The sequence below is a fragment of the Neodiprion lecontei genome, chromosome 4, assembly GCF_021901455.1.
Source record: "Neodiprion lecontei isolate iyNeoLeco1 chromosome 4, iyNeoLeco1.1, whole genome shotgun sequence".
Lineage (NCBI taxonomy): Eukaryota > Metazoa > Arthropoda > Insecta > Hymenoptera > Diprionidae > Neodiprion > Neodiprion lecontei.
The window spans coordinates 14614726-14632382 of NC_060263.1; the positions used below are offsets into that span (position 1 = coordinate 14614726).

General features: G+C 39.3%; 5 protein-coding genes and 1 long non-coding RNA gene across 9 annotated transcripts; 3 read left to right on the top strand and 3 right to left on the bottom strand.

Annotated features, from left to right (window-relative positions):
* Positions 1–84: 84 nt before the first annotated feature.
* Positions 85–1422, bottom strand: LOC107224359 (proteasome subunit beta type-3). The gene is made up of 3 exons (XM_015664380.2): positions 1267–1422; positions 427–992; positions 85–199 (listed from the first exon to the last, which is right to left on the bottom strand). Exons 1-3 carry the CDS (start codon positions 1267–1269, stop codon positions 151–153), a joined length of 618 nt encoding a protein of 205 aa, XP_015519866.1. The 5' UTR covers positions 1270–1422; the 3' UTR covers positions 85–150.
* An 8-nt stretch (positions 1423–1430) lies between these two features.
* On the top strand, positions 1431–6544 carry LOC107224356 (cullin-2). Of its 4 annotated transcripts, none has more exons than XM_015664373.2 (8): positions 1431–1567; positions 2777–3020; positions 3099–3597; positions 3929–4108; positions 4217–4435; positions 4562–4732; positions 4816–5757; positions 6065–6544. In XM_015664373.2, the coding sequence occupies exons 2-8, from the start codon at positions 2902–2904 to the stop codon at positions 6194–6196; spliced, it is 2262 nt and encodes a 753-aa protein (XP_015519859.1). In that variant the 5' UTR covers positions 1431–1567; positions 2777–2901; the 3' UTR covers positions 6197–6544. The 4 variants fall into 4 exon arrangements, with proteins under 4 accessions (XP_015519859.1, XP_015519860.1, XP_015519858.1 ...); XM_015664374.2 differs by having other exon boundaries at positions 1513–1659; XM_015664372.2 differs by lacking the exon at positions 1431–1567 and adding an exon at positions 1688–2135.
* LOC107224347 (homeobox protein ARX) lies at positions 6102–8235 on the bottom strand. The gene is made up of 3 exons (XM_015664359.2): positions 8028–8235; positions 7539–7744; positions 6102–7459 (listed from the first exon to the last, which is right to left on the bottom strand). Exons 1-3 carry the CDS (start codon positions 8233–8235, stop codon positions 7139–7141), a joined length of 735 nt encoding a protein of 244 aa, XP_015519845.1. The 3' UTR covers positions 6102–7138.
* LOC124294039 lies at positions 7634–9294 on the top strand. The gene is made up of 2 exons (XR_006903931.1): positions 7634–7774; positions 8040–9294. It is a non-coding gene; the product is annotated as an uncharacterized LOC124294039 (long non-coding RNA).
* Positions 9295–9428: 134 nt separating this feature from the next.
* Positions 9429–10554, bottom strand: LOC107224354 (retinal rod rhodopsin-sensitive cGMP 3',5'-cyclic phosphodiesterase subunit delta). Its single transcript, XM_015664370.2, has 4 exons — positions 10391–10554; positions 10118–10180; positions 9787–10044; positions 9429–9686 (listed from the first exon to the last, which is right to left on the bottom strand). The coding sequence occupies exons 1-4, from the start codon at positions 10429–10431 to the stop codon at positions 9605–9607; spliced, it is 444 nt and encodes a 147-aa protein (XP_015519856.1). The 5' UTR covers positions 10432–10554; the 3' UTR covers positions 9429–9604.
* A 96-nt stretch (positions 10555–10650) lies between these two features.
* LOC107224353 (RING finger protein 207-like) lies at positions 10651–16053 on the top strand. Its single transcript, XM_015664369.2, has 6 exons — positions 10651–11168; positions 11799–11947; positions 12076–12860; positions 12920–13264; positions 13356–13638; positions 13711–16053. The coding sequence occupies exons 1-6, from the start codon at positions 10996–10998 to the stop codon at positions 14682–14684; spliced, it is 2709 nt and encodes a 902-aa protein (XP_015519855.1). The 5' UTR covers positions 10651–10995; the 3' UTR covers positions 14685–16053.
* Positions 16054–17657: the final 1604 nt, after the last annotated feature.

The following is a 17657-nucleotide window of genomic DNA, read 5'->3' on the forward strand; positions in this document are numbered from 1 at the left end:
TAAGGCAAGATGATTACAGAATACTATGAACCAATTGTTTCTCAAAAAAGTGTAATAAATCATTTTGTTTATTATTTTTTTTTCTTTTCATTTTGCTTAACCATACAGTTTAATAAAGAATGTTGATTTACGAATTTTGCCTGAATCACTTCAATCCATACGCGTCTTCAGGTGTCGTATGGTAACCTTGTCCTTCTCGCTGAAAAGAAAAGTGTAGCATTAGTAAATGGCTTCAGTATTGCTAGAATGCCAGATTTTTCTCACCACTTCATCAGAATGTTTAGTAAAATTTCAACTAGCAGCTTTTATTTGTAGATATACATATGTGTATATATATATATATATATACACATATATATATACATGTCGACATAGCTTCAACTTGAAAATTTTTTTTTATCACATTCTGTGCAATACATTACTTACATAATATAGACGATTGCACCCCATCCAGAAATAGCGTCACGATCACAAGCGTTGACCAAAGCCTGGCTAACAGTTTCAAAAAGATCATCAGGTTCCAAATTAGGCTCATAAAGGACCTCGCACATTCCATACAACTGCTCTGTACACGTTCCACCAACTACAAAGTCCTCTGGCTCGTTCGGGCAGCCAATCAAGTCCATGTTGCAGACAAATGGCTCAAAGGTGACAGGGTCTAGGCCAGCTACAATCGGTTCGACAAAGTATGGACCAAATCGCTTTTCATACAGTAAATTAGAGATCATGGAGCTAAAAGTTTTGGGATGAATCTTCCTGTCCTCCTTGAGCTCGTACAAGTTCAATCTGAATCTAAGTCTCTCCATGACAGTAATGGTATCTGTGGCTAGACCAGGCAGTCCCAAGTATAAATGTGGACCCATTTCAAATATCTTATCAAAGTCGCATGATATCGTTTGAGCTTGTACCCCAAATCTACGATCCGCAGCGATGGCGACGCAGTTTTTGCCTTTCATCGCTATGATAGCACCTCCGTTGTATGCCAAGATACTCTAAAACAATTGATATGAAGTTATAAAATTTCAGATACCCTGTAAGCTCAGAAATTTCTCAACATTAATGGGAATGTAAGGTACGTTAATTCATTACAGAATGGTTATAGTTTCTGTCACACAAATATGCAGTGTCATCTGATGCACGGTTTGACATAAACCTAACCTAAAAATAAAACTAAACACTGCATACGATAGAATCTTGCAGTGATTAAAAAGAATTATCTGTTTAATCAAATGACTTATGACTTATTGGTTTTATCGGAATTCTTACCATTTCTAAGGAATATCTTTGGCCTGGTTGTTGGGAATGCTCAGGACGCTGTTTCGTTCAGCAATCGTGCCGCCTCAGCAACTCGCAATCACAAACTAACTGATCTGGTGAGACCCATTTTACATCGTAATTTGTAGCCGCGGTACTTGACTCTGGTGGTGATTTGAGGAACGAATGCCTCACTACATTTCAGGGCATCCCGTACTTTGTGGAAAAACTTTCTAGACACCCCGCGCCCCTAGTTTTGGATTAACTGGGAAGAAAAAAATAATGGCCGTGTAATGTTATTGAAAAGTTTAAGGTAGATTATTTGGCTGTACATGTTGATTGGAAATGAATGAGTGGTTCGATTAGTTAAGGAATTAACCCAACACCGTTCCGCTGTATTGATACGTATGTAAGACGCGCAAGTTATAAGATTCGACGAACTGGCTCCCCAGATTCCAGAATCACGCATTTCAAATGTCATTTATTTTGCAACAAGGGGATGACTTGTCCACTCATATGAAATTTCACTATATTTTCAAAATTATAATCGCTGCTATATCGCGTTGCTTGAAATTCTGTTCTATTCGCGTACCCGAACTTCAAGCTTTCCTTTCGATCAAACCCTTCTATTTATATCAAACAACTATGTTTTTTGGTTACCTTGATAATCCATTACTCATACGGATATATTGGAAACTTCCAACGGCCAAGGACCTTTAAATTCCGAAAATCCGTTTGCCAATTGAGAATAGATGAAAATTCTCATTTCTTCTTCAATTTTCTGTTTGTCTACAATGGGAAAAACTAACGCATGAAATTATTTGAGACGTATGTAACCTTGAATTCCTTTCATCTCCATTGATTCTGATTCAATAACAGCTGTAAGTATAAATTATTCTCTCATTTAAGAGAAATCTTTATCACAGCAGAAATTTTTCAAAATTCTCATATAACAATATGTCGCAAAATGCGACGCTCTATTTGTCAAATGTACACATATGCTTAATCACTTTGAAGAAAAAATTTTCAGTCATAAAAACGGTTATACATATAGAAAGCTTGTGTATTTAGATACATTTGTTTTAATGTGACAGTACTTGTTGGTGAGCTAGCATATATATCAAGCTAAGACAGATGTAGATCAGGATTGTTTAAAGTAATTCATTGTTATGGTTTGAAGTATAAAATGAGATATGTCACTGATGCTTGAAACATGGAGGAAAGCAGCGATGACTCTGCACTTGCGTGTAGTTTATAGCTATTATGTTTTGACCTCGCAACTTGGCTCACGAAATGAAAACATAGGACTTTTAGACATGAACGGCATCGAGACACTATACAGTTTTCTTTTCATTTCCTGTATTTTTGCTCTGCTTAGAGTTTGAATTCATAAACATAATTGTGTATTTATACAGCAGGTACTTTGTTCGAATATTGACAAAATAGTTAATAGTAAAACTGCGTTCTCACCTTCGAATACCTCGTTTTATATGATCCACCACGGCATTATTCTCATTTTTAGATATCTCGCAGCTGAAGCTGTCATCTGCCATTTGTAATCCCGATACTTAGCATAAAAGAATTTCCTTGAGAAACATCCTGATATTATTGAACCTTGGAAAAGGTAAGCGGAAATAATAAAGAAGAATGTCGCTGAAACCAAAACGGGTAGACTTCTCTCAAACCTGGGATATTCTCCAACAAACTGTCAAAGGAGTCATCACGTTAGCCGATGTCCCCAGATCGACATGGAATGACAGATTTACGTACGTACATTTATATCTAAAATTTAGAACCAAGTATCAATTCGGCTTTGCATATTGCATAACAAATCTTTTCAACAGCGATGTGTATTCCCTGTGTGTTGCTTACCCTGAACCACTTGCCGATAGACTATATGATGAAACCAAGCACTTTCTCGACGATCATGTGTCAGAACTTTTGTTGGGGGTCTCCAAACAAGGGGACGCAAGTCTTCTGCAAGCATATCACAGTGCATGGACAGAGTATTCACAGGGAATCGATTACCTTCATCAACTCTATCTCTACCTCAATCAGCAACACATTAAAAAGCAAAAGACAACAGAGGCAGAAATAATATACGGGGCATCGTGCGCTGCCGCAGCAGATTACCAAGAGCAAATGGAGATCGGAGAACTTGGGCTGGATATTTGGAAACGTAAGATGATTACTCCCTTGAAGGAATCTTTGGTATCACTCTTACTAGCAGGAATTCATGGCGACCGATTGGGAAAAGCTCGACATGCTACCACTGACGTTATCTGTGGGGTCATTCAAAGTTTTGTTCGTGTGGAAGAATACAAAAAGAAAGGCCAGTTAGATGTACGTACAATAAACATCTCTTGTTTTATTAGAATTTATTTCAGCTTTTTCGCGATTGCTAACAATATCATATTGTTGGAAAGAATAAATAATAGCCGGTGTTGTTCTAGTCTTTGCAAAGCTAAAGTTGTTTCATACCTGTATCATTACCGACAATAATAGTCGTGCAAAAGCATTTTACATTCCTTCTACATGTTCGTGAAACTAATTTATATTCAAAAGTATTTTTCAATGAGATCCAAATTTTTGCAAAGTAAATATTCGCCGTTTTTCGTCCCAGTTATAAATTCAGTAAATATTCTTCTTTTCTTCACGTATCGTATCCTTGTAGTTGTATCAGCAAATTTTTGAAGAACCTTTCCTCGAAGATAGTGGAAATTTTTACGCAAGAGAAGCATCCGAGCTGCTCCAAAAGTCCGATGTATCTTATTACATGGAACAAGTGAGCTGGAGGTTTAGTCAGGAAGAACTACGCTGCCAAAAATTCCTTCATAGTAGTTCAGCTCCAAAGGTGAAGCACGTATTAATAAATAAGTTGAAACTGATGTTCACAACACGTCTCTTTAATAATATTAGATTACTTTCAATAATAATATTCAATTGGTAATGATTTCTAAAGGTGCGACAGTGCTGTCAGGAGAAAATGGTTGCCGCGCACTTGTCATGGTTACACACCGAAGCCGATGTGATGATTGAAAATGAGCGTAGAAGGGATCTCAGTTTTCTTTATCCTTTGCTGAGGCCATTGCCATCAGGCCTGGCGCCGCTTATTCGAAAACTTACAGCGCATATCACTCAGCAAGGCTTGAGAGCTATCGGAACTCTCCAAGGTGACAATGTGAGCATTTCCAAAGCGATCAAAGGTTGACATACATTCCGAGTAAAAAGTCAACAGCGCAAGTTTTCATCAGTCAATATTATTCACGATTTATGATACTAAGATCTTCTATTTTCATTCATTTAGGTTCACACGCAATTCGTGGAAAGCATGCTGGACGTCCACACCAAATACTATGAGCTCATTAAGGCTGTATTTAAAGGTGATCAAGCTTTCATTAGCGCCCTAGATAAGGCCTGTTCAGCCGTCGTTAACCATCAGCCTGCTTCTCGTCAGCCAGCACGTGCTGCCGAACTGGTAAATTTTCCCAACGCATTCCAAACGTGATTTAGGGACTTGTCTTGTGTATCCAGATGTAAAACTAATAGGCATTTTTTTAGTTGGCCAAGTACTGTGACTCCCTGCTGAAAAAATCATCCCGAGGAACAACAGAAGGCGACGTGGAGGAGAAATTGGCCCGGTCGATAACAGTTTTCAAGTACGTAGACGACAAGGACGTGTTCCAGAAGTTTTACGCTCGAATGCTCGCCAAGCGGTTAATCCATCAACAGTCGCAGTCAATGGATGCGGAGGAAGCTATGATAGACCGGTTAAAACAAGCATGTGGATATGAATTCACAAATAAATTGCACCGTATGTTTACCGACATGTCTGTCTCCGCTGATCTAAATACCAAGTTTTCATCCAATCTGAGGGAACGCGAAGGTCAGGGCCAAAAACAACTCGGAATCGGATTCGGAGTCTATGTTCTTCAGGCCGGTGCCTGGCCGCTCGGTCTTCCTCCCGCTCCCGGTCCTTTTCACGTTCCGCAGCAGCTAGAGCAGTCCATTCAGGCTTTCGAGACCTTTTACCACGCTCAATTCAGTGGGCGTAAGCTCACCTGGCTGCACCCTCTTTGCCAGGGTGAACTGAAGCTGAATTACTTGAAAAGGCCGTATCTGGTTACCGTACAAACTTATCAAATGGCGCTACTCCTGTTGTTCGAACAATGCGATACGTTGCCTTGCAAGGAGGCTGCCATGTCCCTTGGTGTGTCTCAGGAACAGCTCGAGAAACACGTAGTCAGCTTGATAGACTGTAAACTTTTGAAGAAATCACCCGATGGCGAACTTGGCGAGGAGACGACACTCATGCTCAACTTGGACTACTCGAATAAACGGACGAAGTTCCGGGTCACAGCCGCTCTTCAACGGGAGGGACCCCAAGATGCAGAAACCACTCACCGCAGCGTCGATCACGATCGTAAGCTTTACCTCCAGGCTGCCATCGTACGTATAATGAAGAGTCGGAAACTCCTGCGACATAATCAACTTGTGCAAGAGGTAAGATTTGATGCGTTGAATAGAGTCGTTGTAAAAAAAAATTCGTAAAACAAATATCAAATCATTGACGTTGGTTTGCCTTTGGTGGATGATTATTATTTTTATGAGAACAATATTCTAATTACAAGAAAAATCTAACTCGTACTAATTCGTTACCGCTACAATGGGTTACAATATTGAAATGTTTTTATCTGAACAACAATGACAATAACTCTTATTAATAACATGGACAATCATTCCAACAACTGAACAGAAGATTAAAGTTTGTCAAAGCAGCAAATAATCTACATATATTTTATTGTTACAGGTTCTTGGTCAGTCGAAAATTACTTTTGCTCCATCAATTGGAATGATCAAAAAATGCATCGAGGCTCTGATTGACAAACAATATATCGAGCGTACGGCGAACAGTTCGGACGAATATTCTTACGTTGCGTAACCTAGCTCCAATCCACCTTGCTAATTTATTTCAAGTAATAAGATACTCCCGTATGTCTTGCGTACTACGGCGCAACGTAAAGCGATTCATTGTCAGCAGGAGCAAGTAACTATGTGATCATCACTCTCTCTCTGTTACACAAGAATCATCTTGCATTGTAATCGCACGTCAGTTATCTGCCAAGGAAAATGAGATTCAGCCCAGTTAATGCAGCTGAATTGTAACAATGAAACAGGGCCAGGGAGTAACGTAAGAAACTTAACTACTCCTCAACCGATTAAAAGTAAATTAATTGATTAGGTAAAATGTAATATATACGCAACCAATAAAGATGCCGTTATTATTTTATCATCGGTCTAATGATTTCGGTAACAGATTCATTCTTTTTTTGTTGCTCCTGTACAAAGTGCTTCTGCAAGAGACAGAATATTCATATCCATGCCTGGTCTCAAAATTCAGTAATAGACGGTGAGGCAGAGCATAAGTCCGCCTATTCATGTATATTCATACTTATATTTATCAGTTGATCTTTGTTTTAACCTTTTTAATTTGTTTTCTAATTATTAATTGAAGGCGACTTTGTGCTGCACGTACGAAATGAAATTTCTCACTGTACATTTAAGAAGTCAAATCACACAATGCTTATAATGCTAAATAAATTAGTAATCGCTATTTTAACGCGTATACAAATTTAATAATGTAAGATTTTTCAAATCTTTACATATTGTACTAATCTTATCTCAGCCAATCGTGATTAATATCATTGTGACCGTTACAGTCATCATCTAATTATTCCACACCTTGGGTTAGTGAAAAGTTCTGATCAGTTTAATTATTATCTCGCTCTTGTAATCGGAGTCGAGAAATCTGCTCTTCATTGTACAATAGTAAGGCGTTCGTTGTAGGATTGAACACACCGCACAACGTACTACACCCGCATCATTACGACCTCGGCGTTTTCAATTGTAACAGCTCAGGATCGAGCAAAGGATTATCATCATTCTCCGATGGCTTGTTCATGTGATTCACTATGAGCGGAGATGGAGTCGCAGCGTTTCCATATGGAGAGAATCCAGCCCATTCCATGCCGAGATAAATCGGAGGCGGGCTACCCATCGGTGGTTCTAGCAGCAGATGATCCTGCGGCTGCTGTTGCTGCGGTTCTTGACAATCTGGAGACGTGATGTGAGCGGCCATGTGAGTAGCAGCCTTACACTGCTTCTCCTGCTTCCTCCACTTGGCTCGTCTGTTCTGAAACCAGACCTGCAAGGGTTCGACGGCCTCCGATTATATCCGCAGTTACAGTTATACAGGATTTCGTAACTGTACAAAGTACGCTTACTTGAACTCTGGCCTCCGTCAGCTGAATTCTGAGAGCAAGCTCCTCTCTGAAGAACACATCCGGGTAATGAGTCTTCTGGAAAGCTCTTTCAAGTTCTTCCAACTGAAAATTAGTAAACGTCGTACGATATCTTCGCTGTTTTCGCTTTCCCATTCCAGCCGCTGGCCTGTCATCGCCTCCAGGACTTGGTGAGGAAAAGTCGTATGCTGAAAAGCATATGTCGACAGACGTCAAAGGTGAGATTACACGAGTACAATCGAGTGATAAGTCGTAACATTATGCTGCGTAATTCATTTTCGTGAATAAGGAATGCTTATTTCATTAGGAAATCTGTTTATGAGTGTTAAACAGATTACTGCTAACTCTATTTAAGAAAAGGGTACTCTGCCGCTTAATGCACTTAGCAATAATTTAATTGAACGCTTCCCCAAGAGCCTGGTACTTAATTAAATAAAACTACCATTCCCAGAGAGACGTGTGTCCACTTACTGAATTTTGCAGGGAAGCAAACGGAGGAGGATTGAGTGCCCATCAGTCCAGCTAGAGTGGCCGATTGCAGATCACCAGAATGTATATCATCATTTGTACCATCAGCAGTGATAATAGAACCTGCTGAAACGAGAGGATCTCGAGGAGTCCCAACCAAAAATAACTGCCTGTTGTTATCTTCGACAGATTCTTCTTCTTTCAAATCCATTTTTATCCAAGTCTTTTCAATGGTATAATATCAATGAATTTATTGAAGCTAATTTGATTTGTAACTGACTTTTACTTCGCTGAGGCGATGCCCCAAGTAGAATAGGCTGTCGGTAATTGAATCACCCTGGGTTGAGAACAACGTTTCAACCCCCCGCTCAAACAACTCTGGGGCTCTACCTTTCTTTTTCTCTTTTATTTTATTTTCTGTGTATATGTATATTTTTTTTTATCCACTACTTACTTACACCTGTGCAAGGTAGACTGAGCAGGGGATTGTATTTTCAACGGGAACTCCAAGGGGGGTAACGAAGCCCTACTCGTGCCCCGCATATCGCTTTGCCTCAGCTCTACGAATCAATAATACACAAGGCAAACAGACCGAAATGTATATCTGGCTTTTACTTCAGTTTAAAGCATGTCAAGAAATAAATTAATACCATCCCACAGATTGAACAGCTTCACTGCAACCCAAAGGGGTGACGAAAAATTGTTCATTTCACCGCTGGCCAACCAGTGATTACCATTTTAAAGAACCTTGCATTATGAGCAAGTTCTTAATTGATTAAATATTTTAAAATTTACTTTGAAGAGAAGGCTAGCATTATTATAAAAGAAGCTATTGAATGCACTTGAGATAATGTCTGAAGCTTTGATACGGGACTCAACTGACGAGATGTTACTGTACTCACAGAAAAATTCTTTGACTGTGGGGTAAATATTTGTTTACTTTGCAATAAACTGTTGTATGTTATTGTTATAATACCGTTTATTACTAAGTGCAGTGTATCACAATGTATTTACAAAAATATGCCAACAGAGTTTCCAGTATTATTGGTTATTTTAAAAAATGCTTTGTGCTTGGATAACTCATAGCTGGTGCTGCTGATAGTAAAGACTTAGAAGTACATACGTTTATATACAATTAATTAATAATTAAATATGATAAGTTGTAAATCAATAAATATAGAAGCATGTTTGAATTTTATTACAGCCAATAATACGCTATTGTTTGTAATATTTTAAAGTTTCATTCCAGTGGCGTTTTTGTGAAAGAAGTTTAATTGGATAAAAAATCTTATGGTGTCAATGTCATGATTATGATTTTCTCATTATTATCATCATTGTTTTTGTTGCTCGTATCAACAAAATTTTTGGGTTGGGTGAAAGCTCCGTTTAGAGAAAGTCATGAGATCAATGTTAATTCTTCTTGTATTATCAAGGATTGCTACCGTGATGAACATTTAATGCTGACTGCTACTAGGTTTTTCTATTAAGTAGCTCTACGTTCGCTGTTTTTGAGCTTCTTTCTGTATTCCTTGGTCCCAGGGTGGTTCAAATTCTCAAAGTCGATTTGAATGCTCATTCTCCTAGATGTAGAACAGGCGAACACGGCTAGTAGACAACAAGAGATCGTCGTCAAAGAACTTTGTTTCAATAACTAAATTCCCACTAAAACAAGAAAACACAGCAACAGAAAGTAGTCAAAAACTTGAAACATTTTTTTTTAAGTCAAATTTTCAGATCAGAATTAAGAGCAAAGGAGTTATACTTTAAAATGTTAGCTGGCATCATTTGGCTCTCTGGGGCTGCTTCGATCAGAGTCTGCCAAGTGTTTGTGCTGCTAGGAATGACGAAACCGAATTCAAAGAACCATTCTTCAAGACAGCGTCCTTTGAACAAAACCTTTTGCTCCAATCTAAAGCGCTCCATTGGTTCGGCGGAACTGAAATTGATCTCTCGAGATACCGCCCGGCATCGCAAGATTTTTTTAGGAACTCGGGCTTCGTGTTCAACTTCTGGTACAGACCTGATATGAAGAAATGTAGTACTTAAAGATAGGTTCTCAATTCTTTGGAGAACCAGGTGAAATCTTTACTCACAGGTCCTCGTTCCCTTGCCAAAGTATTTTTCCACTGTCAGCATCACGCAAATTCATCCAATTACTGTTTCGACAGCAATTAGCAGTCAAGGACTAATCAATACAATATGACAGATATTCTCTGATATTCATCTAGATACTTAGTACGGTTTCAAGATTCTACTGTGAGTGAACGACACGAGCAAACAAAACTGATCAATTACGGGCAACATAACCTACCTCAAGCTACGCACGATTATTCCATACGGATCGAAAAACTACATTGAAAGGATACACTTGAAATCCCTTGAGAATTTCTTCAGCTCGTAACGGCATTTTTGCAGATGCCCAGGCTCTTCTTTTCACAGAATTAAACTGCAATTCACTACGAAAACAAAATAATGACAGCTCGATGAAGAACTATCGACCGTCCATATCTCGCAGGACTCGTGAAACCTCGGAAATGGTCGCCTATAATCGGAAACTTTCCTCGTCGAATCTGTAGTATGCATGGTCTGCATGGTAGTATGCAATTATCTCTATGCGAGTATGCAAGTTGCGCGCGCGCGCGTAATTTAGGTTGCCTAGCGTGGGGCGCGCGCTCTTGCAGCCAAAAAGCAGGGCTGAGGGTTGGAGAGATGCCGCCGCTATGTCGACCCTGATAAATTGGCCGTAAATATCCGTGCTTGTCAGTCAAGAAATACCGCAGTGATTACGAATTCGTCGGAAACTTGAAACACGGGTGGTAATTGCCGGGAGACGTACAGATTTTACGATGTCGACGTCGAGCGCGCGCTTGGATTGTTTTAATACAATGTTAAGATTAAAAATCTCTACCTAAAGTGAGTAAGAAATTGGAGAGGGAGGCGAGAGGACGGGAATTCGGGGATTCGAGACGGGATGGCAAACACGGGGAGCCTTGCCGCCGATGGAGACGCCGATGGGCCGTTGGTCTGCGGCGTCTGTCACAATTATTACAACGAGCCCTGTCTGCTGTCATGCTTTCACAGCTTCTGCGCCCAATGTCTGAGGGGGCCACATCCCGACGGCAAAGTCTCATGCCCCATTTGCGGGTACACATTTCTATTAGATCTAACGTATTATACCTATGTATATGTATACGCATTGATTTATATTGTATCAATTACAACCGCTCCCACTCATACGCGTTCTACATACCTACGTCAACATGGCTACGAGCTTACCAATCTATACTCCCCATTTCCATCTGCCAAACTCTTTGAAGATTTTTATGAACAATTGCCGGATTCCAAATTTACGTGATGCTTTCGATGTTAATTGTCTACTCCTTTAAAACGGAACCTCACATTTCTCTTTACCCTTACAGATCTACATGGCGATTGATGACCTTTCACCTCTCTTTATTGTTTTCAAAACGTCAATATTCTTACCCCAACGTTGTAGCAATTAACTTATGCACAATGGCAATATTATTATTATTATTATTATTATTCCTATTATCATTATTTGTTTCTAATAGAAACATTTATGAATATCCCATTATTTTATCACAGAATACAACAGTACAATTAGATAAATTCATCATAGTCAATTTTTCAATATTTTGTGGACGAATTTTTATATGATTATGCATGTAAACAACTGAATGGCGAGAAGTATAAACATGGATTTTTTTGTTGTTTATTCGAACCTGATACCGTTTTTCTGCATAATTATTACAGGCAAGTAACCCAGCTGAAAGAAGGGGCACAGCTTCCTCCACCAGACTACCTGATGCGTCAGCTGGTTGAGCTGGCAAACTCAGAAAATCCACCATGCGCCAATTGCGATAAACGCGATAAAACTACAATGTTCTTTTGTACAACTTGCGGTTTGTATGACCGATTTCTAGTAACAAATAATTTCAATCTACTGGTCTATTGGCAATTTAATGCGTTATTAGTAAAAAGTAATGCTTCTGGTAAATGTATATTCTAATGAAATAAATTTACCAAATAGGTCAAGCGTTGTGCAACCACTGCAGGGAACACACACATCGAGCAAAGATGTTTTCGAGCCATGATGTCGTCCACATGAGTAAATGTGCCAAAGATACTCAGAGGAAATGTGCCACGCATGGAGAGCAGTACATAATGTATAGTCAAAGCGCCAAGTGCATGTTATGCGCAACATGTTTCCGGGACACACCGGCCGATGCGAGGCTCCACTGCGTCGACATTGACGGAGCGTGGCAGCAGGCTTCAAAGAAAATGGAACGTGCAGCAAACTCTATTTGCGAATTGCAGGCTGGCGTACGCGATGGACTCAGAGCTTTGAAGTCTCAATTGGATGAACTACGACACAGCTTGGAGACTGAAAAAAGATCCTTGAACTCTTACTGCCAGGGGATGCAGGAGGCTGTAGCGAAGACCCACTCGTCTGTTCTCTCCGAGATTCAGAGACAGTTTGAGACAAAAGAGCGATCCGTCAGGGCCCAGCTGCTTTCCTTGGGTGGTGCTCTTCCTGTTCTTCAAACACACCTCATGCTCTGCACGTCATTCACCAGCAGTGCTACCAAGTATCAATTTCTTGAACTCGCTCACTCGATGCTCGAAAGACTTGGACGAGTCGCTCAGCTTGGCCATCCTACTCGCCCCCCTCTACTGGCTGGGCATTTGAAGACAAATTATCGTGCAGAGTTCGCTCGTGTTCTTCATCCTTATGTTGGCTCAGTTCAGAATACCAAGGATTCACTATACGATCAAACTCACTCTGTCACTCCTGCCGAGTCTCAGCATGCACAGGTACCTCTTGGTTCTTCTTCCCTTTGAGAGTTCCGCAATCGAATATTGATTTTTCCCAGGGCAACAAGAGTCTGCAAAGACCTCAGACGAAAGGAAGCGGTGACGCCGGGCCGTTTTCCAATCATTGCCGCAGCTTTGACTCCCAGTTGAAAGAGCTTAGCCAGCAGTTAGTCGCAGTAAAGGAACGTCTCAGCGAATTGCATCGTGACGTGGCTCTTCTTAGACGAGCGAACACTCCACCCTTAGGTACACGCTATGACCATGTAGCTAGAGACTGTCGCTTACTGGAACAGCAGCTGGAATCGCATCAGCTTGAGCTTGAGCGATTGAGAAATGTTTTCGATGCTCTATGGGAAGAGCAGCTTTGCAGAATTCACATAGAAAAAGAGATTTTCCATTCGCAGGTATGGTCTTGTAATTTCTATTTGAAACAGCAAAAAGTTTTACAGCAAAATATCATGTGTCCACGATGGTAAATTATTATTTTATATTCAGATGAACGACATTCTTACACTAAAAAGTGAAGTGAAACAGCTCTCCACACTTGCTCAGCAATTGGAGCCCTTTGTTAAGTCATTCTCAGCTGGTATGAGTGCAGGAGAAGCAAGTATCACTGCCTCCGAAGCAGCTGGTCATCAGCACCTTCAAGTTTTGCTGGATCATCTCGCCCGCCTCCAATTACAAGAGCCACCTCAGTCTCAGCAGGCTACGCACACCAAAGACTGTCGCCATCCGCGAAATAATTCTACCAGCGCTGACAACGCACTCTACATGAAGGGTGATTACATATATTGTTAACTATCTAATTCCTTTGAATGAATTTTTGATGAAAATCCTAATATCTTCACAGAAGCAAAAGAGATACCAACACGCTGCCGAACCCCGTCTGGAGGTGTTGGAGCTGTGCTGGATTCGAGTGGAAACATTGTAGTTTATGGAAATGCAAAATCATCGGACTCAAAACGCGGAGTACTGAGTCAGCTTATAGAGAAAGCGAGGACAAAGGAAGACCGGAAAAAGTCGCCCGGACGAGAAGATGGAAGAGATCGAAGTCAGACCCGTCGATCGCGAAAATCTCCAGACAATTCAAAGCCAAAAACACCGCCGGGACATTCCTCAGGAAGTAAAGTTCGCTCGTTATATCGTTCCTTGAAAGGAGGCGGAGGCGGGGATTCGTCTGCGGAAATGGTCGACCAGGTTGTCAGCTGCGCAGAGAGCCAACAGCAACAACAGTTGCAGACAGCTGCTGCAGAGGAAAGCGAATACCAAAGAATATCGGAGGCCTCGACCGTCGGAGAGGTGAAAAAACGCGTACAGGCGCAGATCCATGCCGTCCCTGCGGAAGAAATCGTAACACCCAGTAGCAAGGGTGTGAAAATATATCCAGCTAGTGACTCTGAAGACGTGTTCTACACGACAGGGGAGAAAAGTGGAAGCGAGGCGAGAAGACGGCGCAGAGCGAGCTGCGACAGCCTGAGCACAACGGGATCGGCAAACAGTAGACGATCTAGCATAGGAGAAGGTACTAGAGGTCAGACCGTGCCGGATGATAGGAAGACTTTGGTTTTATTAATCGGCCCTTCGCCCGCTCCTTCAACTCTGGTGCAGAAGCAGCGATCCTGGGAAACGTTTCCGAGACCCAAGAGCAAGCGGGGAGGAAACGACAGTAAGCCTGAGATTGGTCAGCTGAAAAAAGCAGATAGCTTTGAAGGACACGAGGAAGCTGTCCGCACGCTAGTCGCCGCTGTTCAAGAGACGCGGTCACAGCTACGGCATCATCAACATCATCATCACCGGCATCATCGCAAAAGCAAAACAAATTAGAGGAACTTCTTCTAAGAGCCAGGTATATAAGTATCGAAGATTCGGCTCTATCGTTATCTTGACCTCTGTAGAAAATATTAACATCGGCATAGAGGCTTCGAGATAAAAAGGAAGATAAAAGTATGACCGCTTTGTTAATAATTTTGGCCCGACTATCGATCGTTGACATCAGGCATTTTTTTAGGCATTTATCCGCCAAAACTGCATTGATTATTACTTATACCGAAGTTTTTATATTATAATCGTATTATCCGTTGGACGCGAAAATCTTGGCGTTCGAATAACACGTTAATTGGATTAATTTCTAATAAACTTAATGATAGATTATAAAATGGAAATTGATATATTATCTCTGTAAGGTTACACCAATAATTGGAAGACATTAGGTGTTACGAAGCAAAATTTCTACTGTTGAATTTTTGTGGTAATTGAAGAGAGAAAATGGGTTGAGAATTGATGAGTTTTTTTTTACCACTATAGCAATGGATATATTTGAAATAGTTGTTCTATATTACGACTGATGTTTATAAATGAAACACAGCTTGGACGAACTAATAATAATTAGGAATTTGATTCATAATCAATAAGTACGAGCAGTTAAATCCTGCGCAAAGTGATTCCAATTCGAACTAACTAACTATAATCAGTTACTTAGCTTCACGTAATCAAATATCACTTCTGATCTCAATCCCAGAGAACATATACGTATGTATTCTATATGTAATACGTATGTATTCTATATGTGATACGTATGGCATGCGTATATTGTAGACGTACAGTATACGTCTTGTCACCACGTGGAAAATAATAGATACATGAGAAAAATAGATAACTAAAAATAAAGCCAGACATAATTCAATTGACATTGTTTAAAATCTAATTACAGAACATTTGATGAAACTACAAATTAAGCTTTTTGCCACTACAGTTTACGGATTTGAAATTAATGCTATTGCACTCATCTTATTAACAGTTGATCTTGCAACAGATTTCAGCTAAACTGAAATTTGTGCTTGCAAAAATCTAGCGTCCCATGATAGCCCCATTGTTTAGAATTTCTTCGATCATTCAGAAACAATCTAATGTTAGTATAGTACAGCGACATGATCGCGTGACACCCTCCTCTACAATTAGTTTTCGAACATTACCTTCTTATGATATAATGTAACGAAAATTATGCATGTAAACTGTTTCATTATGTACAAGATGGTTAAGTAATTGATATTATAAAATAAATCTAGTTAGTATAAAGAACACTGCCAGCCAAGGTATATTACGAATTTAATCGAAGATATTAATATCACGGGGATGCCTAATTTGAAAAAAAAAACGTATAAATTATTCGTATTGCCAAAGCTAACGCGCACTGCACTACAATTGTCGTTATTCGTTAATGTTATCAGAACGAAATGATACACACTTAAGGTTGTCAAATTGGTATAGATATGGTAAACTGATTATTGTAACGAATAATTATAGGTAGCAATGATGATTAATAACGTTACCAAAGAAAGAGTGAGCCTATGTGAGGGGGGAGAGAGAGAGACAGAGAAAGAATGAGTGAGTGAGTGACTGAGCGAGCGTGCGTGTGAGAGAGAGAGAGGTATGGATGTACACATCCACACGAATGCTGTCTTATTATTACAATAGTATATAGGTGTAATATTGTATCGTAAGCGAATCAAGGAATCAAAAAGTTTGGAACTGCAAGGACGTTATTAATATTATACAATAAGTTCTAACATATACAAATATGTATATGTAAGAAATGTCATACCGCCGATATATTAAACTAAAATATACTATTGAATGAATACAGAAGAATCGTTGTACTTATTTTTTCCTAATGGCGAAAACCCGGTATCCGTGACTCTGTCTGGAGATCCCATTTTTTCGAAAAGAGAAATGCAACCACATTAGTCCGAATGTACATCTTTATTTAAAGAAATACAGTTGACATCGTTATATTTATTTATTTCTTCATTTATATATAATATGTCGTTTAGGTGTATACCATATTTTAATTTACTCTTCCTAGCCTGTGCAGCGTGTATGCGCATATTTAGGTATGTGTAAATATCTCCTATTGCTAATATTGTTTCCTTTAAAAAACAATATCAATTGCAGTATAACGAGGTAATTTCAATTTAATTTTCTCTGTGCCACCGACCAAATGACGAATGATCAGTGTATAGTAGCAAAACATCGAGCAGCCGCGTGTATTCTGATTAGTATCTTACCTTCGGTTTATTATTTTATAGAATTTGCGCTAGCCATACGATATAATTAAACACTTCAGCGTATATTACCAATATTATCATAACCATAATAATAATAATAATAATGATAATCATAATAAATTCCTTACAATTAATATTGTTAATTATCTTATTAGTTAACACACAATCAGTAATGGGAGGGAATTTTAGTCGGCCTATGATAATATTCGAACACGGCCTACCTATTCGGTGATTATTCATAGTATTATTAGTTTTAATATTTAATTATTATATTTTTACGTTTACGTATTCGTGTGTGCACGTGTTTGTCTGTGTGTGTTAGATGCCTGCATGGCGTGTCTTTTCTTCCATGCGATGTCTCATGTATGTATGTGTGAATATTCATTTACATATACGTATATATATAATATGTATACTAGACTGGGCCAAAAAAATTGACTATTTTTTTTTTTGAAAAATATATTGAGAATATCATTCAATATGGCAAAAAAAAAATTTCATGAAATTTTAAGCCCTTAATATTAACTTTAAGAGGTCTATCACCGCTATTTTTGATTTTTAGTAATAACTTGATGTTTTACGTCAGAACTGTCGAAATATTGAAGTGAAAAAATTTATGTTCACTTATCCCTTTATAAAATTAAATTCCCTACAAAAAAGGTCTGATTATAGATTTTTGTCAGACAAGCCGTTTCCGAGTAATTAAGCTTAATAAATTGATATAATTTCTCGA

Excerpts from the sequence above, each read along its gene's own strand:
- LOC107224353 (XM_015664369.2), top strand. The coding sequence starts at position 10,996 with ATGGCAAACACGGGGAGCCTTGCCGCCGATGGAGACGCCGATGGGCCG. Across the intron at positions 11,948-12,075 it reads GTTCTTTTGTACAACTTGCG|GTCAAGCGTTGTGCAACCAC; the intron begins GTTTGTATGACC and ends TTTACCAAATAG. Across the intron at positions 13,639-13,710 it reads CAACGCACTCTACATGAAGG|AAGCAAAAGAGATACCAACA; the intron begins GTGATTACATAT and ends ATATCTTCACAG.
- LOC107224359 (XM_015664380.2), bottom strand. Across the intron at positions 200-426 it reads GGTGCAATCGTCTATATTAT|CGAGAAGGACAAGGTTACCA; the intron begins GTAAGTAATGTA and ends TTTTCTTTTCAG.
- LOC107224356 (XM_015664373.2), top strand. The coding sequence starts at position 2,902 with ATGTCGCTGAAACCAAAACGGGTAGACTTCTCTCAAACCTGGGATATT. Across the intron at positions 3,021-3,098 it reads ACATGGAATGACAGATTTAC|CGATGTGTATTCCCTGTGTG; the intron begins GTACGTACATTT and ends TCTTTTCAACAG. Across the intron at positions 3,598-3,928 it reads AAAAGAAAGGCCAGTTAGAT|TTGTATCAGCAAATTTTTGA; the intron begins GTACGTACAATA and ends GTATCCTTGTAG.
- LOC107224347 (XM_015664359.2), bottom strand. The coding sequence starts at position 8,235 with ATGGATTTGAAAGAAGAAGAATCTGTCGAAGATAACAACAGGCAGTTA. Across the intron at positions 7,745-8,027 it reads TTGCTTCCCTGCAAAATTCA|CATACGACTTTTCCTCACCA; the intron begins GTAAGTGGACAC and ends TATGCTTTTCAG. Across the intron at positions 7,460-7,538 it reads TGACGGAGGCCAGAGTTCAA|GTCTGGTTTCAGAACAGACG; the intron begins GTAAGCGTACTT and ends GAACCCTTGCAG.
- LOC107224354 (XM_015664370.2), bottom strand. The coding sequence starts at position 10,431 with ATGCCGTTACGAGCTGAAGAAATTCTCAAGGGATTTCAAGT. Across the intron at positions 10,181-10,390 it reads ATTCTCAAGGGATTTCAAGT|TAATTGGATGAATTTGCGTG; the intron begins GTATCCTTTCAA and ends CTGTCGAAACAG. Across the intron at positions 10,045-10,117 it reads TGGCAAGGGAACGAGGACCT|GTCTGTACCAGAAGTTGAAC; the intron begins GTGAGTAAAGAT and ends TCTTCATATCAG.